Source organism: Pseudovirgaria hyperparasitica, assembly GCF_010093815.1.
Source record: "Pseudovirgaria hyperparasitica strain CBS 121739 unplaced genomic scaffold EJ05scaffold_24, whole genome shotgun sequence".
Taxonomy (NCBI): Eukaryota; Fungi; Ascomycota; class Dothideomycetes; order Acrospermales; family Acrospermaceae; genus Pseudovirgaria; species Pseudovirgaria hyperparasitica.
Window position 1 is genome coordinate 121,038 of NW_022985572.1, and position 26,206 is coordinate 147,243.

General features: G+C 50.7%; 10 protein-coding genes across 10 annotated transcripts; 4 read left to right on the top strand and 6 right to left on the bottom strand.

Moving 5' to 3' along the window:
* Positions 1 to 2,082: 2,082 nt before the first annotated feature.
* On the top strand, positions 2,083 to 4,088 carry EJ05DRAFT_445729 (glucose-methanol-choline oxidoreductase; the record flags this gene model as incomplete). Its single annotated transcript, XM_033742193.1, has 3 exons — positions 2,083 to 2,475; positions 2,524 to 3,982; positions 4,039 to 4,088. The coding sequence occupies 3 exons, from the start codon at positions 2,083 to 2,085 to the stop codon at positions 4,086 to 4,088; spliced, it is 1,902 nt and encodes a 633-aa protein (XP_033595472.1).
* A 284-nt stretch (positions 4,089 to 4,372) lies between these two features.
* EJ05DRAFT_458500 (Translin) lies at positions 4,373 to 5,269 on the bottom strand (the record flags this gene model as incomplete). Its single annotated transcript, XM_033742558.1, has 2 exons — positions 5,026 to 5,269; positions 4,373 to 4,936 (listed from the first exon to the last, which is right to left on the bottom strand). Coding segments are annotated over exons 1-2 (708 nt in total), but the record flags the coding sequence as incomplete, so codon positions are not given.
* A 117-nt stretch (positions 5,270 to 5,386) lies between these two features.
* On the top strand, positions 5,387 to 7,020 carry EJ05DRAFT_480737 (uncharacterized protein). The gene has a single exon (XM_033744920.1). It carries the CDS (start codon positions 5,420 to 5,422, stop codon positions 6,752 to 6,754), a length of 1,335 nt encoding a protein of 444 aa, XP_033595474.1. The 5' UTR covers positions 5,387 to 5,419; the 3' UTR covers positions 6,755 to 7,020.
* EJ05DRAFT_445752 (carboxypeptidase-like protein) lies at positions 6,928 to 8,622 on the bottom strand (the record flags this gene model as incomplete). The annotated part of the gene is made up of 2 exons (XM_033742195.1): positions 6,928 to 8,069; positions 8,127 to 8,622. 2 exons carry the CDS (start codon positions 8,620 to 8,622, stop codon positions 6,928 to 6,930), a joined length of 1,638 nt encoding a protein of 545 aa, XP_033595475.1.
* Positions 8,623 to 9,183: 561 nt separating this feature from the next.
* EJ05DRAFT_480740 (Rhodanese-like protein) lies at positions 9,184 to 10,958 on the bottom strand. The gene is made up of 3 exons (XM_033744921.1): positions 10,634 to 10,958; positions 9,771 to 10,410; positions 9,184 to 9,720 (listed from the first exon to the last, which is right to left on the bottom strand). Exons 1-3 carry the CDS (start codon positions 10,700 to 10,702, stop codon positions 9,419 to 9,421), a joined length of 1,011 nt encoding a protein of 336 aa, XP_033595476.1. The 5' UTR covers positions 10,703 to 10,958; the 3' UTR covers positions 9,184 to 9,418.
* On the top strand, positions 10,926 to 11,971 carry EJ05DRAFT_480741 (anaphase-promoting complex subunit 11). Its single transcript, XM_033744922.1, has 4 exons — positions 10,926 to 11,291; positions 11,344 to 11,375; positions 11,434 to 11,497; positions 11,555 to 11,971. The coding sequence occupies exons 1-4, from the start codon at positions 11,150 to 11,152 to the stop codon at positions 11,626 to 11,628; spliced, it is 312 nt and encodes a 103-aa protein (XP_033595477.1). The 5' UTR covers positions 10,926 to 11,149; the 3' UTR covers positions 11,629 to 11,971.
* EJ05DRAFT_230454 (uncharacterized protein) lies at positions 11,965 to 12,992 on the top strand. The gene has a single exon (XM_033739969.1). The coding sequence runs from the start codon at positions 12,030 to 12,032 to the stop codon at positions 12,795 to 12,797; it is 768 nt and encodes a 255-aa protein (XP_033595478.1). The 5' UTR covers positions 11,965 to 12,029; the 3' UTR covers positions 12,798 to 12,992.
* Positions 12,993 to 13,689: 697 nt separating this feature from the next.
* Positions 13,690 to 14,128, bottom strand: EJ05DRAFT_230522 (uncharacterized protein). Its single transcript, XM_033739970.1, has one exon. The coding sequence runs from the start codon at positions 13,974 to 13,976 to the stop codon at positions 13,749 to 13,751; it is 228 nt and encodes a 75-aa protein (XP_033595479.1). The 5' UTR covers positions 13,977 to 14,128; the 3' UTR covers positions 13,690 to 13,748.
* A 138-nt stretch (positions 14,129 to 14,266) lies between these two features.
* On the bottom strand, positions 14,267 to 16,789 carry EJ05DRAFT_490442 (NADH-quinone oxidoreductase; the record flags this gene model as incomplete). The annotated part of the gene is made up of 6 exons (XM_033745876.1): positions 14,267 to 14,319; positions 14,373 to 14,452; positions 14,509 to 16,103; positions 16,154 to 16,536; positions 16,599 to 16,622; positions 16,672 to 16,789. 6 exons carry the CDS (start codon positions 16,787 to 16,789, stop codon positions 14,267 to 14,269), a joined length of 2,253 nt encoding a protein of 750 aa, XP_033595480.1.
* A 2,601-nt stretch (positions 16,790 to 19,390) lies between these two features.
* Positions 19,391 to 21,600, bottom strand: EJ05DRAFT_445707 (uncharacterized protein; the record flags this gene model as incomplete). The annotated part of the gene is made up of 2 exons (XM_033742191.1): positions 19,391 to 21,233; positions 21,293 to 21,600. The coding sequence occupies 2 exons, from the start codon at positions 21,598 to 21,600 to the stop codon at positions 19,391 to 19,393; spliced, it is 2,151 nt and encodes a 716-aa protein (XP_033595481.1).
* Between the last annotated feature and the right edge of the window lie 4,606 nt (positions 21,601 to 26,206).

A 26,206-nucleotide genomic window follows, 5' to 3' on the forward strand; every position in this document is an offset into this window, starting at 1 on the left:
CGGGAGGATGGTTGTCTTATAAACAATGGCATGGGGGCAGACCGGAGTTGGGGTTACACAGCTGAGTGAACGCAGGTGCCTGGATATTGAAGCTTACCTCCGACTCACTCTGGCCATCCGCAGCCTCGTTCTTGGGCAACACATCACTCTCCCGGGGTTTGGAGGCATGGCGCTGCACCGATGAGCACATTCGCGGGCAGAACAGAGTGTTTTGATGCAAGGAATACACGGGTCTGGCGCAGGATGGAGATGGTGAATGGATCGATCGACCCAGGATGCAGCCACCTGGGCAGACTTGGACAAACTTGACTATGCGAGGCCCAGCAAAGCAACAACGCCATCAATCAGGAATCAATATGACAATTAGTAGCCACATCGGGTCCAGCTTCGAAGCATTGATTGCACCCAGGAAGCGCCTCGATTGCGGCACAGTCAACAGAGTGAATCAGCATTGAAACCAACAACCAGAACAACAACAACAACAACAATAACAACAGTAACATGACATAATCTGACAATGACGTACTTAGAGAACAAAGGAAGGTGCGTTCAGTCGTGTCGGCCCCCACTGCGCATCCTACGTCATACCTGTCGCTATTTCCATACCAGCCACTAGCTATATCAGGTTAGTTTGTCTTTCCCGACGTCTCCGCGCTCGGAATCGCTTCCGGATTTTCCTCAACACCAAAGCCCTATATCCGTCGTGTGTCTTTGTCATCCTTCCATTCAATCTTACATTCTTACATCCTACCATGATCCCATCTCTGTCCAGGTCTCATTTCAACATCTCGAAAACACACTCATCATTACCAGCTTGCAGCATACATCGACCTCTTGTCGCAGAACCACCTTGGCGGTGGACGATGGGCATTCATCTCTAGCCCACATTCCATCTATCTCCAGCCCGCCATCATGTCTGCTCATCGCTAGTCTCCCTTTTCAGTACTTTCACTCAAGTCTCGAGCATCTGCGTGTAGCTAGTTTGCTGCCTCTGGATCTGGCATCGCCTACTTCTGTTCGTTTAACATGTCGTCCAGCTGAGGCCAATATGGACCTCAGTAACCCAACTTGCACGCCTTTTCTCTGCAATTTGAGCTGTAGTCGATTATGTCGTTGTTGAGTGTCCAATGGACAACACAAAATTCAGCCTTTCGAAGACAAGCTTCTGCCATGTCTTGGAGCTCCTCCTTCTCATTGGTAGATAGTCCACATCAGATCTATTCGGCTATCGAACATCGCTGATTTTCATTCTAATGCAATTTCCCTCCCGTCATTATGCATTTACCATCAGAGCTGACTTCATGCGCCACACACGGCCGGCCTCACGCACGGTGACGTTCGCACAGGACCCGAGTACAAAGGAGCTGTCACTTTACGATGCTGCTCCCTCCACTTATCTACCCTCTTCCACGGTCGACTTCGCCCAACACCTTCTATTCTTATCCACGACCGTAACTGGTTCTGATCGACCCGAAATGGAACTTTTGGTCTCGTGTGTTTCGCCATGCCCTGACGCCTTGACATCTCGTTTCATGCGAAAAGGATCTGCTGCAAGGCACATCTGACGCCACACGTGGCCAGCCCCGGCCTGTTTCAGAGCCTCCAATCTGGAGGATCCGAACATCTCTCGTGAACATGATTCAGTTCAGCCTTCTTATGGCTCACAATGCGCCACACGTGTTGGTGGAAAGCGACTCCCGCGCGCCCTGTGCAGCCACGAGGTGCTCTGATCAGCGCCTCCGCCTCGTGCAACGCCTCCATTCATTGACCGGATTCAAGATCATGTTCCAATAAAAGATATCAGCCCCATAGATGGGCCATAGCGACACATGCAACGGTTCGGTACGAGATCTAGCATACTCGGTGTATTGTACGGACAGAGCATCTGGACGAAACTGTGGATAAACGATACGAGATGATGAGTCTAGAAACTCAGCCTCGGGGAGTGGAATCTATATAAGACGATGCCACGGTCAAGCCAAAGACCGGAATATCATCATCTCAACATTCTAACGGATAGGGCATTCGCAAGGCTCGTGGTTTTTGCGTGTTCGTTGTTATAGTATAAGAGTTCTAGCCGCCATGTTGGGAACTGCCACTGCCTTTGCCCTCTTTGGGCTGCTGTCCACAGTCAGCGCGTTTCCCACGCCTGCGTACGGCAAAGCCCCTTTCAAGACTCGCCAAACTGGTGGTCTTGGGCCACTCGACCTCCTGGGCAGCGCATATGGCGTTCCGGCCCCGAATCAAACCTTTGACTACATCGTTGTTGGCGGCGGCAATGCGGGTCTGACTATCGCGGCACGGTTGGCAGAAGTTCCCACGAACCGCGTGGCCGTGATCGAGGCGGGGACGTTCTACGAGTTGAGCAACGGAAACAACAGCGAGACCCCAGCAACGGACATTACATATGTCGGAAAGGCGCTGGACGATTGGCATCCGGGTATTGACTGGGGTTTTGCTACGACACCGCAAGCTGTACGCAATCTTGCCCCTGTACAACATAACAAGAACTAACAGATCTAGGGTCTCGACGGGGACGTCAGTCACTATGCGCGTGGAAAGGTTCTGGGTGGGAGCTCTGCACGAAACTACATGACATACCACGCACCGACAACAGAGTCGCTTCAGATGTGGGCAGATATGGTGGACGACCAGAGCTACACTTTCGAAAACTTCTACCCCTACTACAAGAAGAGTCAGGGGTTCACGGAGCCGGACATGTCGCGCCGCTTTCCCAACGCCACAGTCGACTACGATCCGGACTCTTTCGGCACTGACGGTCCTCTCTCTGTTATCTATCCCAACTACGCGACTGCGTTTGCAACATGGGCGAAACGTGCGTTTGCCGAAGTTGGCATGCCTGACATTCCAGGTTTCACGAGTGGGCAATTGATCGGAAACGCATATGGCCCAGCAACTATCCAGTACGAAACCAACGTCCGCGATTCCTCAGAGACAGCCTTCCTGCGCCCCTACCTCGACCAAGACTACCCGAACCTCATCGTCTTCAACCACCACCTCGCCACCCGTATCATCTTCGACGGTACCCGTGCCACCGGTGTCGAGGTCGACACCAACGGCTTCGTCTACACCATCGCAGCAACCAGCGAAGTCATCGTCTCCGCCGGCGCCTTCCAATCTCCGCAACTGCTCATGGTCTCCGGCATCGGGCCCGCCGAGGTGCTCTCCGCAAACAACATCCCCGTCATCGCCGACCGCCCAGGCGTCGGCCAGAACATGTGGGACCACGTCCTCTTCGGGCCCTCATACCGCGTCAACGTACTCACCGGCTCCGCCATGGCCGACCCCGTCTACACGGCCGAGCAAGTCCGCCTCTTCAACGAAGAACGCCGCGGCGCCCTCGCCAGCCCCAACAACGACGTCTTCGCCTGGGAGAAACTCCCGCACCGCAACTGGTCCTCCTCCGTCGAGTCCGCCCTGCGCTCCTTCCCAGCCGACTGGCCCGAGATCGAGTACATCGCCCCGCAAGGCTACTTTGGCTACTGCGAAAACTTCAACCGCGACGCGCCCGTAGACGGCTTCAACTACGCCTCCGTCGTCGCCGGCCTCGTCGCCCCGCTGTCCCGCGGCAACATCTCCATTTCCTCCGCCGACATGCGCGACGCCCCGCTCATCAACCCGAACTGGCTCACCCACGAGGCCGACATTGCCGTGGCCATCGCCAGCTACAGACGCACGCGCGACATCTGGAACGCGCCTAGCTTGCGCAACATCACCATCGGCCCGGAGTATTTCCCGGGCGAGTTCGAGCCCAGTCGCACGGACGCCGAGCTGTTGGCGCTGATCAAGAAGTCTGTTAGTACCATCTTCCATGCGAGCTGTACGTGTGCCATGGGCCGCGAGGATGATGAGAATGCGGTTGTGGATACGCGGGCGCGGGTCATTGGTGCTCAGGGCTTGAGGGTGGTGGATGCGAGCTCGTTTCCGATTCTGCCGCCGGGGCATCCGATGAGTACTGTTTGTAAGTCTTGCGCTGGTGTTGTGACGCTTGGACTGCTTGCTGACTTGATGATGTAGATGCGCTTGCGGAGAAGATTGCGGACGATATCAAGAATGGGTCCTCGTGACTGGGCTTGTCTGTATAGGTCGACGCTTTGCGATGGAGTAGAGGGAGTCTGGGAGGTGTATACATAATTTCCTTGTCATAGCGGGTGTTTTGTTGGGGGGGGGAGTTTTGTATGCATAATCTCATTGTTCGTAGCAGGGCGTTTCGTTCGTTGTATATGATACATCATCTATAGCATAAGTTCATCATCTTCCCGTACCCGCTTTGTCATCTCCAATCTCGCATGTCGATAACTAACATCCCTCCCCACCCTCTCCGCTCCTCCCCACCGGCACCCACCCCTTCGGCCTCTCCCGGCCCCGTATCACGAGCTCATACGACGCCTTCTCCACCTTCTCCACACTCTGCCTCACAACAACCATCTTCTTCTCCAACTGCCCTCCAAACCAACTCCCCTCCTGCACATCCAGCGCCTCCAGCACCATCCTCACATCACGCAAATCATCCAACAACAATCTCCCTTGCCCCTTTTCCTCTCCCTGCCCCTTGTCCCCACCCGTAACACCCCTCTCCGCAGCCCCCAAAACACCAACCCGCATAACCTCGCCCGTGAAATCACACATCCCAAGCACATAATCCTCCACCCCGATACCCACACCTCCACCCACACAGATACCCAGCCGCGCAAACACCCCACAACACTCCTCATACGACAACAACGTGCGCGTAGTAATGTAGCGCTCGAAACACAGCGCCTCGATATATTCCTGATTCGCGCCCGTGAGGTTCACGGCGTAGCGATGCGCGTTGGGCCCGTGCAGATCGGGCGCTATGGAGGCGTAGAAGGCGGCGATTGTGCTGTGGAAGGAGGCTGTTGACGGGGTGGGCGTGCGGTGGAGGGCGAAGATGCTTTGGGGAGGTACATGTTAGCTGGTATGTATGGGGAGAGGGAGGGGGGGTGAGATTTTGGGGACGGAAGAGTGGAAGGAGGGAGGTACAGTTTCTTGCTGGTGGCGGTGATGTCGCGCGAGGCTTTTATGATGCGTTCGCGGCGGTCGTGGTGGGTGTCGAGGGCGGATTTGAAGGATTCGAAGATGGGGGTGAGGGGAGAGTGGGTTGTGGAGGGAGGGTTTTTGAGGGACATCTGAGCGAGATGTATGTGTATGTTTGTCTGGATATGGAGGTGGATTTGGAGGAACGAAATGGAGGTCTAATGATCAAGTTATGGACTGTTATTCACATATGGAGCTCTTATCGATAACATATTTCGCACGGAGCAGAAGCTCTTATCGATAGGAGCTGACTCAGCCAAGCTATCACAATCACTGCACACACCCATTCATTCACTTGATATTGTCCACAATCTCCATCTCCAAATGTAAACCCACAACAATGCCCCTCCTCTCCTCCCCACGCACCGTCTTCACCCTCGCCCTCCTCCTCCGCCTCGTCCTCCTCCTCTACGGCACCCTCCAAGACGCCTTCTCCCCGCTCAAATACACCGACATCGACTACTACGTCTTCACCGACGCCGCCCGCTTCCTCGCCCACGGCCACTCGCCCTACACACGCGACACATACCGCTATACCCCCCTACTCGCATGGCTCCTGTACCCAACATCCTGGCCCGGGGCGTTCTGGTTTGCGTCGGGCAAGGTGCTGTTCGCGCTGTGTGATGTGCTTGCTGGGTGGTTGATATATGCGATTCTCCGCGGTGGGGGTGGTGGTAGTAGGGAGGGAAGTGGGAATGGTATGGACGAAACACGTGCCATTCGCTTCGCCTCGCTGTGGCTGCTGAATCCCATGGTCGCGCAGATCAGCACGCGCGGCAGCTCGGAAGGCCTGTTGTGCGTGAACGTCGTGGCGCTGCTGTGGGCGGTGCTGGCGCGGCGCACACGTGTGGCGGGCGTATTGCTGGGTCTCGCGGTGCATTTGAAGATTTATCCGTTCATCTATGGCGCAAGTATACTGTGGTACCTGGACGAGCGGACGACGAGTGGGGACAACAGCGCTGGAAAGGAGAAGAAGAAGAAGGGGCAGAAGACGGGGCCGATGACAGGAGTACTAACATTCTGCAACCGCGCGAGGATCGAATTCGCGATATACGCAGCCGCAACATTCCTACTTCTCAGCGGCGCCATGGCAGCCCTGTACGGCCGCGAATTCGTCCAGCACACCTACCTATACCACCTCACGCGCATCGACCACAGACACAACTTCTCGCCCTACAACACCCTCCTCCACATCACCTCATCCGCCTCCGCCTCCGCATCGCCAACCACCCACTCCAAGCCCCCCATCCGCCTCGAAAGCCTCGCCTTCATCCCCCAACTCCTCCTCAGCACACTCCTGATCCCCCTCATCCTCGCAAAGCGCGACCTCGCGTCCACCATGCTCGCGCAGACATTCGCGTTCGTGACGTTCAACAAGGTGTGCACGAGCCAGTACTTTCTCTGGTACCTCGTCTTCCTGCCCTTTTACCTGCCCCGGTCGACGCTGCTGGCTCGGCCGCGGCTGGGCCTGAGTGTGGCTGCGTGCTGGGTGGCGGCGCAGGTCTGGTGGCTGCAGCAGGGCTATCAGTTGGAGTTTCTGGGCCGGAGCACGTTTGCGACGGGGCTGTGGTGGAGTGGGATCGCGTTTTATTTTGTCAATGTTTGGGTCCTGGGCATTGTTGTGGCGGATATTGGGAGGGGTGGGGCCGTGTTGACATGGAAGCAAAAAGAGTGAAGCGATGATACGTTGTGTTGGGGCATAGATGGCATTTGACATGGGGTCAAGGTGTGTATACATTATTGTATTTGATAGAGCTATCTATATAAGCCTTATATACGCTCATATATATATTGATAGATATAGACCACGCATCCTATCTACCACATCCTTGATGATAGGGAAGAATCTCATCTCAATTCCACATGGCTCTCAAACGATGGCTGCTTAAAGTCCGGCTGCGTCGAGAACGAAGACACCTCACTCATATTACTAATACGACCCAGTAAAAACTCAAGGTTCCGATACCCGGCAGCAGGCTGGAACTGCGGGACCATGTGGCCAGCAAGTTCAATCTCGACATAAGTAAGCCCGCGATCCGTCATCCACTTGCCGAAAATACCCGCTCCGGAGACAGACTCGAGCGAGGCGTCGTAGTGGTATGGCACATAGAAGTCGTTCTCTGGTGGCGTCGTGAAGCCCTGCGCACCATTCCAAGTGAGGTTGTTGAGTGTCAGCAGGGAGCCGTTGGAGATGAGCACCATGTCGAGCAGACCATGGGCGACAATCACGTTGTTCGTATGCTCTGCCACGCGGCCCAGCGGACCGCCGTTGTCGCCGGATGGAGGGGAGTCGTCGCCGTTAGGGAAGACATCTATGTCGGTGCATATCATCCAGTTGGCGTGTTCAGGGGCATTGATTGCCTTCTTGACATCTGTCCTGTTGAAGTACGGCTCGGTGACGCCGGGTGGGAAGTAGAAGCCAGAGTAAGGGAAGCCGAGGACGTCCCAGAGCAGTGGGCAGAGCTGGCCGACCTGGTAGATGTCAAAGCACGGGTTGATCTCGAAGATGGCGCTGAAAGCATAGTCGAAGATGTCGCAGTCGGGGTTGAATGAGCCATTGGCATAGAGGCCTGGAGACGACGGGAACGGACCGTCAGGCGGGAACTTGAGGCCTTGCTCCATAAAGTCATCGTAGCCACAGGTCGCGCTGATGTTCTTGAGGGTGGACACGGTGCTCTCGTTGAACGGGAACACATTCTGGTGGAATTCAGTGAATGCAAGAGTAGGCACCTGCTCCGTAATGGCATCGGGACCAATGCTCGGGTCGTAGATCATGAGGCCCTCGACGTTGAAGTATTCGGTGTTATTCTCCGCAATCATAGCATCGGCTATATACGGACAGTACATCCCCGCGTAGCTCTCTCCGGTGACGTAGATCTTGCGACCGTGCAGGTCGAAAAGATCCATGAAGTTCTTCCAGAAAGGTAAGAATTGGGCAGCGACGTCGACTTCATTGGTCGCGTTGGGTGTGCCTTGTGTGTATCCAGTACCTGAGTCGATTAGTCCCATGCTCGTAATGATTCATTCTATGTTGATAGAAGACATACCAACTGGCTGCTCGATCCACACGACATTCGTCAGATTGCTCCATGCATAAGTATTCTTTACAGGCCGATAGGTGCCAGACATCCAAGTGACTGGACCATTCTCCTTGAAGAAACCGTCCAGACTCGAGCATCCGGGCCCTCCATTGAGCCATATCAGGATCTCCTCGCTCGCATCGGGGTTCTCTGTCGGCACGTACCAGAACCATAGCTCTTTGCTATCGTCGACTGGTAGCAGGCCGGCATATGATTCGCCAATGTCGAAATCAACCTCCGGCAATGCACTCCCGTTCACTGCGAAGGGCGCAGTCTTGTCATTGAGATGGTGCTGGACCTGGCGCTGCTCAATTGAGTGCGACGAGACGGCCGCTCGAGGAGCTGATGGCCCGACCCTGGGACCATACTTCTGACCTTGTTTGATAGGAGATGATGGAGCCTGGTCGGCACAGGAGAAGCCTGCAAGGGCAGCCAATGCTACTAGGCGGGTAGAGAAAAGCATGGTGATGGGGGAGGAGAGACAATGGCGACGCGGGGTGGCATGACGATGCAGCGGTGATAAGCTAGTTTATATAGCATCTTGTTGTTAGTTAATTACTGTGATGATCATGTTGATCGACATGTTCAGTGAATAGATGAAGGCTGATAGCTTTACCAACATTGGAAAAGTCTAATGTTTGTCCGCCTGCCCGTTCCGGCCAAGTCCGCAGGGCCCCCACTGGGATGTGTTGACGTAACTCGGCCACCTCTTCACTCCGTCTAATTACACCGTCTACACCGTCTAACAGGCCTGGCAAGGTACGTACCCGGTCTATCGGTGGTAAGATATCGTGGAACCGTCGACAGTGTCATCCAATCGAGTCTTGCTAAATGCCACCGAGCGGTGCCGCCAATAAAATATGTACATGGATGTGTGAGCGCGAGCATTCGTGTGTATGGGTCCATCAATCTACTAGTTTATAGTAGAGACCAATATTCTCATGCACCATCATGGAATAGTGCCGTGTCAATTTAATGAGCATGCCTAAAGGCTCTGGCGTGATGTCAAAGTTATATATCGCGCTGCTGAGAGGCGTGGTGGGACAACGATGGGAAAGTCTGACAACAGCCACAACACCAGCATTCATTCACACGATCCATCTCACCCCTGTCCATAAATCCGACTCCACGACTCAACGGACGGTGGCCAAAGCTCAGTATAAGCTCAAGCCTGGCAAAGCTTGGTTCAACAGCCCACAGGCAGTGTATTATGCATACTCAGTGAGAAAAGATCATTGCTAATCCAACATGTCCAAAACTTATTCTCCAATCTTGCGAATCAATCGCTCAGACGGCTCGACACGCTGGGCCCACTCGGTCCAGCTGCCATCATACAGCTTCCTGCCCTCCTCAGGAAATCCAGCTTCCGTCAACGCTGCATCAATCACAGCGGCCGTCACTCCAGTCCCACAGCTGCATACTATTGGTTTGGAAGGATCAATCTCTTTCTTTTCAAACAGCTCTCTCAGCTCCGCTGCGGGTAGAAGAGCCTTTGTACTTGGGTCGAGTAAGGAAGGTACTGGGACGGACTTTGAACGGGGAATATGTCCAGAGGAAAGACCTACCATCCTGTTAGCAACGATACAATATGATCAATCTTTGTCAACTCACCCGGTCTGGGTTCCGGCTCAGTGCCCTGAAATCGTGCGCCACTCCGCGCATCCAGCACTTGCACTTCCTCTGCGCCCTCTTTTCCCTGCTCTTGTACAATCTCTTTGAGCTCTTCGAATGAAATGACCTTGGTCTTGTCTAGTGGCTGTACGTCATAATCTTTAGGAGGACCACCTGGTGGCTCGCCAGTCTCTAGAGGGTAACCTTGCTCACACCACAGCCGGAAGTTGTTTAGAATGTGTACGCTGTTGTGGCCAAACACTTTAAGTGTCCATGCGACTCGTGGAGCGCTAAATATACCAAGCTCATTCGTGTCGTATACAACAACGCTGTCGTCGCGACGAACTCCCAGCTTTCCCATAGCGTCGGCGAAGGCTTCTGCTGAGGGCAGCATGTGTGGATAAGGCGAGTCTGGGTCTTTCACGGCGTCGATGTCAAAGAAGCGCGCGCGGGGGATTCTGGACTTGCTGAAGGATTCCCATCCTGTTCTCTTGGAAGGGTCATTGGGAAGATACCAGCCGGCGCAAATAGGGACAATCTTCGGAGCGGTGCTGAGCTTGCTATGCACGTTCTTCGAGAGCGCTTCGTTGAGTTGTGCCGGCGTGACGATGTAGGATGAGAGTTGACCGTATGACCTGGCCTGGAAGCTGTTAAAGTTGCCCTTGGCACGTACAACACGCTGTACCGAGGCACGAAAAGGTGCCGCGACCATCATATTGACGAGCGAGTGTCTCGTCTGATGAGAGGATGCAGTCGTGAAGGCATGCGAGATGAAAGTCGTACGGGCAGACCCAGAGTTCAACACAGACTCAGTTTGGCCGCCCAGATGAGGGGGCAGATGCTTGAAAGAGCAGGGAACGCACTTGGTGGAGTTGGTGATCGTCCCCGCCCTCGATCCCTTTCCCCAGACTGGGACTGATAAGAGCGGTCATGTTTCGTCACACGAGTAATGAGGTGATGCTTTCTCTTGTGCGTGCGAGGAGCGCTACAGTAAGAAGAAGACAAGTGCTGTCGTTATGAGCAGAGCTTGTACGAGTCCGCCTGCGAGCCACAGCGGCTGTTCCCTCTAGTCGTCTACTTCATGCAAGATAAGCACTCAAGTAAGATGAAGGAATAGTCGAGGAGTTTCTTGAGTTTTCAATGAAACACCATATGCATGTATATATGAACATGTAAAGACAGTACTTGCAAACATTGAATGAAATACAAGGCCGAGCAATAGTTGATACATGTTTCTGAGCAGTATGGAGCTATGACCACCTTCTCACCACAAGCGCATCCAACGTGGGAAGCATTCATTCCATACGGGATAGTCTCATACTCTGTAGACACCCGACGCGTAAACCTTCTGACCACTCCAAAATCGCCCGGATACCACAATGAAGGTCACAATCAAGCAGTGGAATGCCGTCGCTGCATGGCGCTGGGACATGCCCGAGGACGACATGTGCGGCATCTGTCGCAATCCCTACGACAGCACATGTTCCAAGTGCAAGTTTCCAGGCGATGAGTGTCCTCTCCGTAAGCTGTTGTGCCCAGGCCGACGTGATATGAATTGACTGACATCGTATAGTCATAGGCGAGTGCAACCACTCATTCCATATGGTACCCTTTCCTCCTTCTCACACCGCCTGTGCATGACCAAGCTCACGACGATCACTAGCACTGTATATACTCGTGGCTTCGTCAAGAACAATCACAGGAGAAGTGTCCCATGTGTCGCCAACGTATGTCATGTTCTCGCGTGGGCTGGTATATGATGGGTACTAATGCGCGCGAAACAGCTTTCAAAGCAAAGGACGCCAACGAGCAGCCTTCTGTCGTGGAGCAGTCGAACGTGGTTGCAGCAGCTGGATGATTCACATGTAGAAAGAGGTGTGCATTGGAGATCCGAATAGCAATGAACCTAGATGGCATTGGGTACAGATTCTCATTCTCGCCGGATAATGATACCGACACTCAGCTCCCTCACGAGGGCAGCTTCGTGCTAGAGATAATAAATACGCGGAGTGCAAGAAGACGGCGACATATATTCTTCAGAGAGGATGCGCAACGAGAACGTACATGCAAAGCGGCCGGGGAAGATTGGATAGTGTATTGTTTTGGCGAAGAAGCGTTAGGCAACAAGGCAAATATCTCATAAGGCTGAGGCCGAGCTCGCGTATCGATAAAGCCTATAGCAACCTATAATTACCTCTGAGTCTTCCTGTTTTCAATACCTGCATCTTTACTCTAAGAACTCAATGTCCAAAAGCGATAATGTCTAACAGCCCTGGGAGAGCTTCCTTGGTTCCCTCGCCTTCTCTACAGGACGCCGCGACCGGTTCCAGAAAGCTCCCATCACGACAAGCTTCACCAAACGTTGTAGAGCAGCAAGCTATAGACCCAGAGCCGACCGAATATGTCGAGCCCGACAATGCTCAGCTACTACCGCCAGCGAACTTTGCCCCATTCTTCACTGTGATTGAAGACACTGCTACAGGCGAGCACTATCACCCGTCCGTACATTACATATTCTCCGACGATGACCAAGAAATCATCACCGCGGCCGCGATGCGCGAGCTTGGATACGACGATTCCCACGACGAACCGCAAGAAGACGACCGCTCCGACGCCACCATAACTATCCTACCTCCCACACAGCCGGGCGTCAAAGAACGCTACCTTCTGCTGGACATCAGTCCTGACGGTCAGACAGTCGCGGAAACACAGAGCATGAGTCGGGACTGGCAGGTGACAGACACGGATGTGTGTGCGGCACCTACGTGGGACGCAGATTCAGGGTCGGGAAACAGTGCTCTCATGCTCAAGATTGGGGGCGTGGAAATCAGCCATTCTGATGCGGAGAGCAGGCCCAGCGCAGAGACCCTGCTTACGGAGGCTCGGAACGAGGCTTCTGGCGATCTTCTGGCGGCGCTCGACAGCCTATCTGCACGATTCGATAAAGAGCTTGGTGCCTTGACCAGACTTTTGGATGATGAACCGCCAGTCGAGGCCACACGCGCCGAAACACAGGCCGGTCCCTGAGAGGGATGCAGCATCGACACCAACTCTCATGTCGTCTAGATCAAGTCCTCGAAGTCACAATAAGAGTGTTCTCGCTCTTATCTTGCAGCAAAAACCCTACCTGCCATCTATGACAAGTGCCAGCAAGGAGTACACAAAAACTGAACAACCTTCAGGACATCACATCCGATACAATCTCGTGTAACCAGGACAGACTTCCGAGTCTCAATTTATCCCACAGTTTTCTTCTACTTTGAGCGATCAAAAGCCCCGGTCTAAAGGGTGGACAAAAGTACACCAAGCTCCAGGACTACCCCTCACATTGGTCCCCGGGTCGTAATTCGGCATTTGACATGATGTCCTGCAGAAAGACTGGACCCCAGAAGTCCCCATGGTCGCAGACAGCCCCGTCAATCTCGAATGCAATCGTCCACTCCACCCTCCGCCTCCCCGGCCATCCGCCCATGGGCACCGTCGACGTCGTCATCGCCCATGGACGTGTCGTGGGCGTGCTGCATACCAGGGACGAACGAGTATCTGACTGATGGTCGGCTGGATGTGCGCAAGACGATGCCCGATTGCGCGCTGTGGGTTACTTTGAGTATGCCGTTGTGCGCGATACGTTTTGAGATGGTTATTTCTGGTGCTGAGGGCGTGCTTTTGGATGGGTTGGAGGGGAGTGTGTGGAGGAATAGGGCGTTGGCGGGGGTGGGGAGGAGGAGGGGGATGGGGAGGGGGAGATGGGGGAGGAGATGGAGGAGGAGGAGGGGGAGATGGTTGAGAAGAAGGAGAAGGGGAAGGAGAAGAAGGAGAAGGGGAAGGAGAAGAAGGAGAATAGTGGTGACGAGGGCGTAGAGAGTGAGAGCATCGCACTGGTCAAGGCGAAGTAGAGACGGCATAAGGGTTGGATTTATATATGAATGCACACATTATCAAACCCTAAACCCGCACCGCCTTCCATGTACTTACTTACTACCTACCCTTGGTCGGTCGTAGCCAGTACACGAAGACCATACCTGTATACTCTACGTAATACATACATACATACACAAACCCTTCGTTCACATCAGTCAACAAAAAGGTGATCTTATTCCTTCCTTCCTTTCCACCTTCCCTCCCCCCTCTCTCTCTCTCTCTCTCACACACACATACATACACACTTTGTGGCACGCACGCAATGTTCAGCTTTCTCCATTCCATTCCATGCTGTACCTACCTACCTACTACCTTATGTACAGGGAACGACACAAAAAGTAAACACAACAAAACAAAACAAAACAGACAGACAGACAAACAAACGCCAAACGCAGGTCTGTCTGATATGGGCTTTTCGAGGCCGAGTTTCAAAAGCCCACTTGTTCTTTCAAGAAAATTGTACAGAGGGGGTTTGGGTGTGTGGCTCTCTTTTTTGTCTTTAAAAAAAGGCTTCGTTTCGAATACATGTATCCTTTGCCCTTCCTTTCTCGCTCTCGCGCTCTTCATCTATCTATCTATGCAGTTGCCGTTAGACCACCCTCGATTGGTCCGTAGTGTGCTTGCGGGTCTGGGACAGCAAGGTTAATACGTGCAGTCTGATGTTCCATGGGCATCGCTTACCTGGATAACCCTGAGCTAGGAAGTTGGTCTTTGGGTTCTTCGTTGCCTTTGCGGCAGAGCATCGTGCCATGGTCGGCGAGCTGAAGACATGTTAGCCATACTAGCCTGATCTCGTATAGGGAGAAGGAGGACTCACTTTCTCGATATGGCGTCTGTAAAGTAAAAGTTCTCGATGGGCTTCTTGAAAGGGGTGTTGCCAGTCTTGGCACCCTTGTTCATATCGACGAGCTGGACCTTGCTCAGTGCTCCTACGGTTTCACTTGGCTTCTCGACCACGTCGTACATCCGCAGCGCAGGGGAAATCTCCTCCATGCGATCCCTCAAGGCCTCGATGTCATCGTAAGGTAGGGGAGCACCAAGGAACTCGGAAGCTGCGCGGATAATCTTCCAGTCATCACGAGCTGCACCAGGGAGAGAAACAGCATTTCGAGTAACTTGCACACGCCCCTCGGTGTTGACGTAGGTAACAGACTTCTCTGTATAGGCAGCCGCAGGAAGGACGACGTCGGCGAGTTGAGCACCCTTGTCACCGTGGTGGCCTTGGTAGATGACGAATGCGTCCTTGGGGATGTCGGCCTCGCTGATCCCGTCAGCACCAAGCAGCCAAATAACCTTAGCCTTGGTGTTGGCGACCTCAGCTGATGGGACAGCAAATCCGACTTCATATGCACCCGTGCGAGATGCATCACGCTGCAGGATGTTGTAGCCATTCCACTCCGGAGTCAAGAAGTTGGCTTTGCTCTTCTCGACGAACGAGCCGACCGTCTCGAAGATGGCCTTTGCGTCCGGATGCTCAACAGCAGCACTTCCGACAATAATCATAGGGTTCTTGGCCGACTGCAGCTTCTTGCCAAAGGGTCCCGACAGCACAGACTTGATGTCTGCGGCATTCGAGCCAAGGTTCTCATAATCGAATGTGCTCTCGAAATCCTCTCCTACAAGCCCGACTTCAAGATCCGATCGTAGCCATTGCTTTCGGATGCGAGCGTTCAGGACGGCTGCCTCGTGCCTCGGGTTTGTGCCAATCAGTAGTATCGCATCGGCCTCTTCAACACCGGTGATCTTCGAATTGAAGACGTAGTTGGATCGGACGTCGATTCCGTGAGCTGGCGGTTGGCTGCCTTGAACGTAATCCTGGGCCAGATTTTCAGATCCTAGCTTGTTGACCAGGTCCTTCATCGCCACAAGTGCTTCGGTCTCGACCAGTTGCCCAGCAATAGCCTTGAACTCGTGGCCCTTTGGTGACAACTGCTGGAACTTGTCGCTAATCTCAACCAGCGCTTGCTCCCATGTGGCCGGGAGGAACTGGTCGTCCCGTCGAATGAGCGGGTTCGTCAGTCTCTGAGTGCTGAGCGCGTCGCAAGCGAATCTTGATTTGTCGTCAATCCATTCCTCGTTGATATCATCATTCAGTCGTGGGAGAATCCTAAGCACTTGCATGCCTCTTGCGTCAACCCGGATGTTTGAGCCGAGACCGTTCATTACGTCTATTGTTTCCGTGTGATATAGCTCCCATGGACGAGCCTTGAACGCGTATGGTTTTGAAGTAAGGGCGCCGACAGGACAGAGATCAATGACGTTGCCGGAGAGTTCGGTATCGAGGGCGGTTTCGAGATAGGTTCCAATCTGCAGGTCGTTTCCACGGCCGGTAGAGCCGAGCTCGGGAGCACCAGCGATGTCATTTGCGAACCGAACACACCTCGTGCAGTGGATACATCTGTTCATAGAAGTCTGCACATTGTCAGCAGGGATTTTGATAGCCTTGAAGAAAGTATGTATACCTTCACGAGAGGCCCGATGTTCTTGTCTTCGACCGCGCGCTTGCCGCCGATTTCGTGGAAACGCCCTCTGTCCGCTCCGTACCGCATGGATTGATCTTGCAAATCACACTCTCCTCCCTGGTCGCAGATGGGACAGTCGAGAGGGTGATTGGCGAGTAGGAACTCCATGACACCTTCCCTAGCTTTGTGTGTGAGAGGAGAGTTCGTCTTGACGACCATGCCTGGCTGTACGGGCCAGGCGCAGGATGCGACAGGCTTCGGCGCTCTCTCGACCTCCACCAGACACATTCTGCAGTTACCGGCAATCATGAGCTTCTCGTGGTAGCAGTATCTCGGGACTGTCACCCCCGCCTTCTCGCAAGCCTGGATCAGCGCGGAGCCAGCTGTTATATGGGTCATCAGAGGAGGTTCGGGGGAATCACAGGTCGGTCAATTGTTCTCGTACCTTCTATCGACACTTTCTTGCCATCTACAGGTCGGATTAGCTGGGTCGGGGAAGCTTGGAGGAGGTGACATACCGATTGTGAGCTCGACCTCTGCAGGCCGGGGAGCCGACGCAGCAAATGCCCGGGAGCCATTGAGGCACGTCGGTCGCTGAGGCCTCTTGAGCGACCGGATCAAATGCTGCCGCAGCATTTTTGGGGGATGAGTGGAGTTTAGGTCGAAGTCGTGAGGTCGTGAAGGAGGCGACTTTCATTGACGTTGAAGAGTCGTGAGGGCTTGGCACGCAGATCTGACCAATGCGGAAAACGCAGCTTTTGATTCGCCGAGGGGCTTGAGGTTGGAACGACAGACAGAGTGAAAGACGGAGCGCGAATTGCTTCGACCAAAGTCAGTGTCTTCAATTGGCCTCTATCGACTCATTTCAGACTTGGCTATGACTGAATCTTTCATTGTAACCTTCGAAGATGCGGACCGACTTAGCTGCAAGTCTCTACAGATAGCTTTAAGATGAGAGGCTTCATGCACGGTATCATTCAATCACTTGTAACTCGTCCGAAACATGCATCTCACGCTCTCGTTTTCAAAGTTAAGACTAGCAGCTTACGTAGTGTAGATACTACCCGTAAGTCAAGAGACACACAGCACCCAGAGCCTCGTGCATGGTTCTCACTAAAAGTGATTAACCCATTCATTCTTGATTCTTGTTGTAGATTGACGTCTCTCCGATGACCACTCATCCATATTCCATATATATGGCTGTGTGTGTGTGTGTGTGTGTGTGTGTGTGTGTCTGCCTAGCCCACACTACATGCGATATAAAATATGCGTAATCTGGCCGGTCTAGTCTTCACATGGACTTGTAAACCTTTGGTATCTTCATCTGATACTGCCCCTTCGGCCTCGTGTCTTGTTTATTCACGGTAATAGACAGTGTCTACCTCAGTCCAGACAGGCACACACCAAGCAAAACAGCTTCCAATCACAGCTTCCAATCACAGCATCCAATCTCAGCACACGAACGAATCGATCCCTTTATACCCAAACCCAGACCCCGATAAGCCCCCAGGGCAGGCAACCTGAGCTGTCCAAGGATAATCTGAACGATTCAACCCGCCCCTTCAAGCCAGCCGTTCTATGTACTATTACTACTAGGGAAGAGAGGAGAGGAGAGGAGAGGAGAGGAAGGCAGACGTTCGACAGTCAAGAAGCAGCGCGTGTAGGACATTCAATCTATAATTAGTCTATGAACTCGGCCGCGGACAAGCTGGTTCGAGCAAGGACGGACACAAGCGGTGCTTGTACATCCATGGGTTGACTTCGTCTCTCCTCCAACATAACTCCAAACCTCTGATATATAAAATCCATACCCCTCCCAAACCGGGCGGAGCACGGCGGAAGTCATCGGCGTCCCGCCGGCCGGATCGATAACTGAATATAATAGCTATCCTTATGCACCGCCCCCCCCTTGGGCTGGTACACTACAACGAACCGTTAGTCTACCTAAATATTTTTCTTATCTTGGAAGATAACAATGATAAGTAAATAAACGAGTAAATAAACAAATAAACAAACAGGTAAACAAATAGATAAATAAACGACTATTAGGTAAACAAAGGAATAACAAATAAATAAATAAATAAATAGTGGTAAATGATAAACAATGGGTAATAAACAAGAATAATTAAACAATAAACGACGATAAAGTACTACTAATGGAATGAACAATGGACAATGGATAATGGATAATAGCCATTAAAATGATAATAATAAATTAATAATAATAAACACCTGTCCGTTCGTTAGTTAATTAGTTAGTTAGTTAGTTAATAGAGAGTCTACGCAAATTACTATCATCATCACAAGCAAGGCCGGTTCGATCGATCGAATGAAGAAGAAGAAATATGAATAGAGTAAAAGTTATTCTTGTTCGTAGTAGAGTAGTAGTAGAGTGATAGTACTAGTGGTGGTAGTGGTAGTGCTAGTAGTAGTGGTGGTGGTGGTGGAACATGCATGGGAGCAAGGGAAAAAAAAAGAAACAAACAAGCCGGGTCAAGGCATCTTTGGTAGAAACATACATACAGGCAGCGTCGTCCGGCCGGTAAAAGGACTACAGACGACTCTTTCCTCCACATCCCTCCTTCCGTCAATCAAGACACCTCATAAACGCCGCATAAGATGCAGAAACAAAAGCAAAAAAAAGGAAAAATCGAAACTGCTTTTCCCTTTCATTAAGCAGCCAGTTCACACTAACAGTAATCCCCCCGGGTACGGCCGCTCCCCGATATCCCCTCCCCCAACCCCCTTCCCTTCTCATCATAAAATTAAGGCGGCCTTTGCTGGTGTGTCCCCCGGGATCTGCTGGGTTGTGATAAAAGATACTGGCAGGAGTATAGTAGTGTGGCAAGGTAGTATGCGGTAGGTCAATCCTGGACGTACGACAAATATATATTCGGCGAGAAATACGTCGCGCCGGAAGCCGGGTGATTTGGGCCGTAGAGGCGGACAAGAACGTAGGTGTGTTGTCTGCTGGTGAGACGCAGTGGAGTTTTGGATAGACAGGGACATGTACGCCCAACCGGGAACGCCAGGTAAATGTTGTAGTCCAAGAGGGCATCTGTGAGCCTTGTGTGGTTGTGTGTGCTCGTGTGTGTGTTGGTGTGAAAATCGTGCAGAGGGATGCATATCGTCTATGGGGAAAATGTCGCAAAAAAACAATTGGCAAAATACATCGTGACCTCACTCGAGCGAGGGTGTGTGTGAGAGAGAGAGAGAGAGAGGGGGGTCGAAAAAGGTTCAGTCGGAGCGTTCGTGTTTGATCGGGTGCAGCAGCGCGGGCATGAGACATAGCCGACCGCTTCCCTCCTTCTCTTCTGCCGCGCCGCCCTCGTTGTTCTCCTTTGAGCCAAGCCATCTCCTCCAGAGAGCAGAGGAGAAGCCACTGTTGTAGTAGAAGGTGCTGCCCTCGTGATTGTGCTCCCCGAAGCCAAAGACTGACTCAGATGGGGTCGGCGGAAAGTTGAAGGTGTTGTCGAGCACATTCAATGGCCATTCGCGGTCGAAGAAGATGGGATGCGGGACGTAGGCCGCCTTGAAACCGTGATGAAAGGCAACAGTTGGTGGCCACATCTCCGGGAACATGTGATGCCTCATCCGGAACTCCTCCTCATGAGCGTATTCCAGCAGCTTCCTCGACAGACGAGAGACTGTGATGATGGACGTGCGGCGAGGAGGTGGGGGTAACGACAGATTGTAGCCAGTAACGTCGTTGCGGAAGACCCAGTTGGTCTTGAGAGGATCAAAAAGAGGGTTGAATGTGAGCAAATCAGCCTCTTCTCCAACGCCCCACTCGTAGTTGTCATGCTCATACGAGTGAGGTGGCGAGCTTTCCAAAGGATGGTCGAGCATTCCCGAGTTCTCAAAATTCACCGGGCCCCAGATGGGCTTCTCGCCGCTGTCTTCAATCTCCTTCTCGACAAGATCCCTAAAGTCTCTCCACGAGCCATGCTTGCGGGGAATGTAGTATTTGGCACTGCGCTCCCACAAGCCCTTGCGTGGCTGGTCCTTGGCCCAGTTGATGATACCCTGGTTGAGCTCGTAGTTGTGCCCGGTAAAGCGGAGATCCATCTCCCAGTTCCAGAAGAAGTCGTACTCGGGATGCTCGTGCGCAAAGACTTGGAGCGGAAGATGAGCACCCCGGTAGACACCATGAATCGGCTGCTTCGAGTCATTCTCAATATTCCACTCGAACGGACCGGGGTAGATGGTCTCCATCTGCTTCTCGGACCACAGGCTTGCAATGCCCCAGAACTCTTCGGGTACGTTTGCTCGCAGGGTGGTCTCGTAGACTTCGTCCGAGGCCCAGATGGGAATGTTGTTGTCCTTGACGTGCACAAGCAGATGGACATCGTACTCGCCACCACTCTTGATGCTGAGCTCGCTAATCATGGCACGCAGCGACATGATCTGCCACGGCGAGTAATCGTAGCCCGTCCAGGCACGGAGGATAAAGGCTTGACGAGTGGACATTTTCTTGTTGGGAGCAGCCTTGGAGCCGTCAGGCATGACGGCGTCCTTGGAGAAGCGAATCTTGTTCCTTTCGTAGCACCTCTTCTGGGCCTTGCCCCAGTCAATGCCGCGCCAATCTATCGGACTGCCCATTTGGCTCCACAGCTTCTCGACAACGCCATTCTTTTCGGAATTGTCAGCAAGACCGAAGCCACCAAGTTCAGGAGGATAGCCATAGCCGTAGGGGGCAAGTCTGCCAAAGCGATCAAAACAGTTTTTCTTGGTGAAACCGAGCAGCTGGTGAGAGCCGAAGAAGGGCTCGGTCATGTTCTGTGGCAGGCCAGGATAGGCGTAGATGTCTGGAGCCTCGAGTGTGTTTTGCGGGTCGAGGTAGCATTTCTGAACGGGCTGGTTGTCTTTGAGATATTCGGCAGACTCGTAATCAGGGTATGGAATGTAAGGAGCAGGATCGAGTGGTGGAGGATCCGAGGGATCGATCTTGTTCAGAGTGGGAATGGAGGAAGGCAGAGGAGGTGAATCGGGGCCGATGAACCTGTCCTTGAATGACTGCTCTGACACAAATTCGTTGTAGGGGACCAGGGTGCGAATGCCGTTGTAGAAGCCATTCAGTCTGCAGTGCAACGCGTCAGAAGGGGCAGTTCAGTCGAGCTTTAAAAGGAAGAGACTCACCTGGGATAGCGTTGCCAGCGGAACGGACCTCGCGGTCTCCTCTCGATAAACAGAGTCTGACCGTGTCTCCAGAAGCCTCCAAACAGCAGCGTTGCGCACATGAAAGTGAGGACGAGGTAGAACAAGAGGCGAGTAAAGGTCAGCCTAGGCATATGGAAGCGTCCCTTCCGGCTGGGCGAGGCACTCCATCGCGGCAGAGGAGAAGATTTTAGAGAGTCGAGAGGCACCTTTTCGTGGTCGACCTTTGACTTGGCCGTCAGAAGATTACCGGGATTTAACTTGCTGAAACGCGATGTTAAAGAGACCATGATTGCGATATATGAAATTATTTTATTTTCTTTTTGGGAAAAGCTCAGATCAGCATCACCGAAAATGCAGCGCGTTGGCCAGAAGGAAGTGGTAGTAGTAGGGTTGTTCTCTGGGAATGGGCGCAGGGAGCGCGACGTGCTTTTTTTTGAAAAGACCAGCGAAGGAGAAAGAAAAGAGACTAGTCCAGTATTAAGTATGCTGAGGAGGAGAGTGGCGGTGCGCGCGACAGCAAGGCCTGGTGGGTGTGGAGGACGAGTGGGAGTCGGCAGAGTCGGAGAGAGAGAATATAACGAGTGAAGAGTCGGTAGAGGAGGGTTCGGCGAGAGAAGTGTCTGTCGGAAGAGGAGTGAGAGATGGATTGAGAGGGAGAGAGTGTTGTGATTAGGGAAGCTGGGCGGAAGGAGTAAGAAAAAGAGCACCTGAGGCAGCTTTTGGAGGCAGCTGTGCGAGGGGACCTAAGGGGTGTTGCAACAGAAACGGGGGCGGGTCAACGGGGGCAGTAGTCAGTAATTAGTAGAGGAGTAGTAGTCGGAGTAGTCGTAGTAGTAGTGGGCTGTCCTCGGCGGTTCTTTTGGGGGGGAAGAGTGGGCAGTGTGGGCAGCTAACGGGCGCGCTGTCAGGGAGCAGTAAAGTGGTAGAGTGCAAACAAGTATTATTATTACAATTGCTTGATTATTACGTTCCAAACAAATGCGTCTGATTCGCTGATACAACGTAGATTTTAGTATCTTGTCTAGCATGCCCCTTGACAAAGACATGACTCATCGGGTAGTAGTACGGTGTAAGTTGTAATAAAAGGCTACTCTGAGCCTAGCAGCTGTCCAATCTCCAATCTCCAATCTTACGGTGGGACCTGACAGGAAAGTGAGGAAGCACCGAGAAGGGGGAGAAAGTGGACAGAGCGACAGAGCAACAATGAGCGTCAGGGGGCAATGGGAGATTTGGGAAGGCGCGAGTGGGACTTGCTCCACCGTCCCGTCCACACTTGGTTAGTATCATATCGATTCAAATGCTCTGATTGGTAATCGGACAGTGCGCCTGCTTTATGATGGCTATAAGTTATATTACTTTGTGCCATTCCCGCATCTGCACTTGCCACCTGCCACCTGCCACCTGCCACCTGCCACCTGCCTGATGATACATGTAATAGCTTTAGGAAGGTACTCATCACTCACTGTCTACACTTCAATGGGACTGACTGACTGACTAACCTCGGACTGCTACTTACTACCACTACTACACTCCTCCTACACTATCCCACTCTACACCTCTACATATATCCATCTATACATCTATACATCCCTTCATATACAAGTACTCTATCGGCAGCCCTCGACTGTTCGGCAATCACCCTTCGGATCACTGCAGACTAGGGTATCTGCCCCGATATTTATTGATTTCTATCCAGCCAGCCAGCCAGCCCAGCAGCTCCGTCTTTGATGCAAAGAAAAGATAACAATCACTTGTCCTATCCGCTTGGCAAACCCACTTGTCCACGGGCCCTCATTCCCCATGCCCCGTTGCTAACCTAGTATGGGTATGATACAGTAGTACTAATCTACGATTCGCAATCAATTTTATTCCCTACTGAGAAGACGCCATATCACGGCCTGCCCGCCTACCTGCACGATAATTATTACAGGTACCATAGACATCGAGTGCACTCTCTACTGCCTGCTAACAAGTAGCCCCCTCACAGCACCACTCGAAATGTACACCGGATAATCCTCATAATCCTATCCCCATCTCCTGAAAATGGGTCTTTTTTTTTGGCCGCTAGTCCGGCAGATAGCGTCCACTCCCAATCTACACTAGCGCTTAACGCCTCCATATCGAACTTGAATCATCGCCTCCGCCTCCTCTGCCACTTTGTACTTGCTGTACTTTGTAACGTCGTGCTGATACGAAGCGTAACATCAAACCAAATCGTATCTCGTAACGATTTCACCACTCCATCGTCCTTCTAGAACCATCTTCAGGACCGACTGTTCCTTCTACCTGTCTTGTCTATATCTATACTCCTCAGCATGCACGACATGAATCATTCGAATCTACATGAAGCAGATCTGCACCTGCACCATCAACCTCCTGTCCTAATTACAACATCCCCTGCCTATCTGTCTGTCTGTCTGTCTGCCTGCCTCTGTCGCACGTCGTCGCACGTTGTCGCACGTATGCCATGTCCGACCACCATAGAACGTCCCGAGCACCGTCTTTACATGCCCATGTGCCCTCCTCATCTAAAACCCCGGCGCATCTACTTCCTAAATAATCAATTAATTAATTAATTAACATATTACCTACTAAGTTAACGTACCCACTAATGAGCCAACCTACTAATAAACCACGTGATTTGAGTACGCGTCTACACGCGTACTTAATCTTTAATCTTAAAATACTTAATAACCACGCCTCCTCTACCTTCTTATAATACCTTATTTAGAAGATAATCTCTTAACGGCTATTTACTATTACTATTATTATCCCTATATATTAATCTAGGCCGTAGCTACCGCCCATAGTATCCTATACTCTACTCTTTAAAAACGCCTTAATAGATAGTAAGGCTCGCGCTAAGTAACTAATTATTACCTTTAAATACTATCTCCTAATTAAGAGAAGAACCTATATAATTAGATAATCTACTTAGATTAGATACGGATGGCCCCAAGCCACGTAATTATCTATAATATAGTAATTAAAATCACGGCTATATCTAGAGAAATAGTTAAATTAGATAAGAGATAGATTATAAAGTTTCTAATATAGAATACACGTGTTAAAATACTCCTTAGTAAGGCCCTTAATAAGGAACGGGTATAGGCCGCTATCTATAATATAATTAACGCGTTCTACACGTTATATGATTAGATCTACTCCGAATTCGATATCCCGCCTAATTACCGTTAGAATATAGACGAATAAGATATAGCCTAAGGGGTTATAACTAATTAATACCGTGTAGGAGAGATAGGAGTTAATTCTAAGCGTAAAAATATATATATTCGGGGTTCTACCGATCGCGAATAGGCCTTAATTATAGAGTATATATCCGTAATAGAATAGAAGCTTTATTCTATGATTATATTTAAAGGGAAGATAATTTAGACTACGTGGTTCCCGGATAATCCTCCTAATTAGATATATATAGTATCTCTATATAGTTAGATATTAAATTAGATTACTCTAAAGTAGCTATAGAGTATATTTATACTAGAGATAAAGGTTCTAGAAGGAAAGTAGAGACTTCTATTAGTTAACGGCTATAGAAGCTATATAGAGATTAACTTCGCGTATATATACTAGGTAAATAGAATCTATATAGTCTATTTACCTACTTATACTAGCTATATACTATAGCTACTCGACTTAGGTTATTTTTCTAGTCTAAAGAGAAAATATCGTAACCTCCTTAACGAATTTATAAGAATAGGGTTATTAGATAGTAGTGTAGTTAGATAGAATAATAGGGTGTATTCTATTATAGAACGAATTACTATCGAACCCTTTTAGTAGGAATCCGAGAGTATATATATAAAGGGACGCCGATCTATCTAGTATATAACTATTTACTACCCTTTACGTTACCTTCTAACTCTATTAGCTAAGGTACGTGTTAGAACTTAGCCTTAGATAGAATCTAATCTACACGTACCTTAGCTAATAGGGTTAGAAGGTAACGTAAAGGGCGGTAAACAGTTATATACTAGATAGATTAGCGTCCCTTTATATATATACTCTTAGATTTCTACTAAAAGGGTTCGGTAGTAATTTATTCTATAATAGAATATACCCTATTATTCTATCTAACTATACTACTATCTAATAACCCTATTCTTATATTTAAATTACTCCCTATATAGTACTATAGTTAAGATAGTCTAACTAGAACTAAGAAGGTTAACATAATCTACTATAGGGATAAGTAATACTATATTAAATAATAGGGATCCTCTATAATTAGTATTAATCCTAGCCATTTCTAACTAAGAAGTAGAAATATTAGACTAAATTATAGAGCTTTTAGATGAAGAAATAGTAGATATACTAAGTAACTTCTAATAATATAAAGCCGGATAACGAGTCGTGGCGGAGCCACGCGAGGTATTATAATAAACTATTACTAAACTTTAGAAATACGTCGCGAATTAGGCTTAAGAGATTTAAACTCTTAAAGAATAGATAGAACGCGTGAAACTCCTTATAAAGAGACGAGAACTTAAGGAGTCTCTTAAAGAACTATACCGAACGATAGTAGGTAGACGACTTCCTATACTAATTTAGATAGAATTAGTTTACCTACCATTAGAGTTACGATAATCTACCGTATACCTAGCCGCTTCGTTACTAATTTACTCTACTCCTTCCCTAGATATACTAAAACCTAAAGACCCGACTATATTTATAGGGAAGAACTAAAAGAAGTAGAAAGACTAGAAGAGAGACTACGAAAAGTACTTCCTTAATAACCCTCTACTCTTTTCTACTAAAGTATAACGTATTTTATTTAGAGAACGATATCTAGACTTATAATCCTACGATTAATAGAATAGATAGAAGGAAGTATAGCTACTATCTACGATAACCTAGGAATATTTAGCTATA

Coding starts and splice junctions, on each gene's coding strand:
- EJ05DRAFT_480740 (XM_033744921.1), bottom strand. CDS start 10,702: ATGACCGCTCTTATCAGTCCCAGTCTGGGGAAAGGGATCGAGGGCGGG. Junction 10,411..10,633: donor ACGATCACCAACTCCACCAA/GTGCGTTCCCTG, acceptor AACAGCTTCCAG/GCCAGGTCATACGGTCAACT. Junction 9,721..9,770: donor TGAGCCGGAACCCAGACCGG/GTGAGTTGACAA, acceptor ACAGGATGGTAG/GTCTTTCCTCTGGACATATT.
- EJ05DRAFT_230454 (XM_033739969.1), top strand. CDS start 12,030: ATGTCTAACAGCCCTGGGAGAGCTTCCTTGGTTCCCTCGCCTTCTCTA.
- EJ05DRAFT_480741 (XM_033744922.1), top strand. CDS start 11,150: ATGAAGGTCACAATCAAGCAGTGGAATGCCGTCGCTGCATGGCGCTGG. Junction 11,376..11,433: donor GCAACCACTCATTCCATATG/GTACCCTTTCCT, acceptor GACGATCACTAG/CACTGTATATACTCGTGGCT. Junction 11,498..11,554: donor GTGTCCCATGTGTCGCCAAC/GTATGTCATGTT, acceptor CGCGCGAAACAG/CTTTCAAAGCAAAGGACGCC.
- EJ05DRAFT_480737 (XM_033744920.1), top strand. CDS start 5,420: ATGCCCCTCCTCTCCTCCCCACGCACCGTCTTCACCCTCGCCCTCCTC.
- EJ05DRAFT_230522 (XM_033739970.1), bottom strand. CDS start 13,976: ATGGAATGGAGAAAGCTGAACATTGCGTGCGTGCCACAAAGTGTGTAT.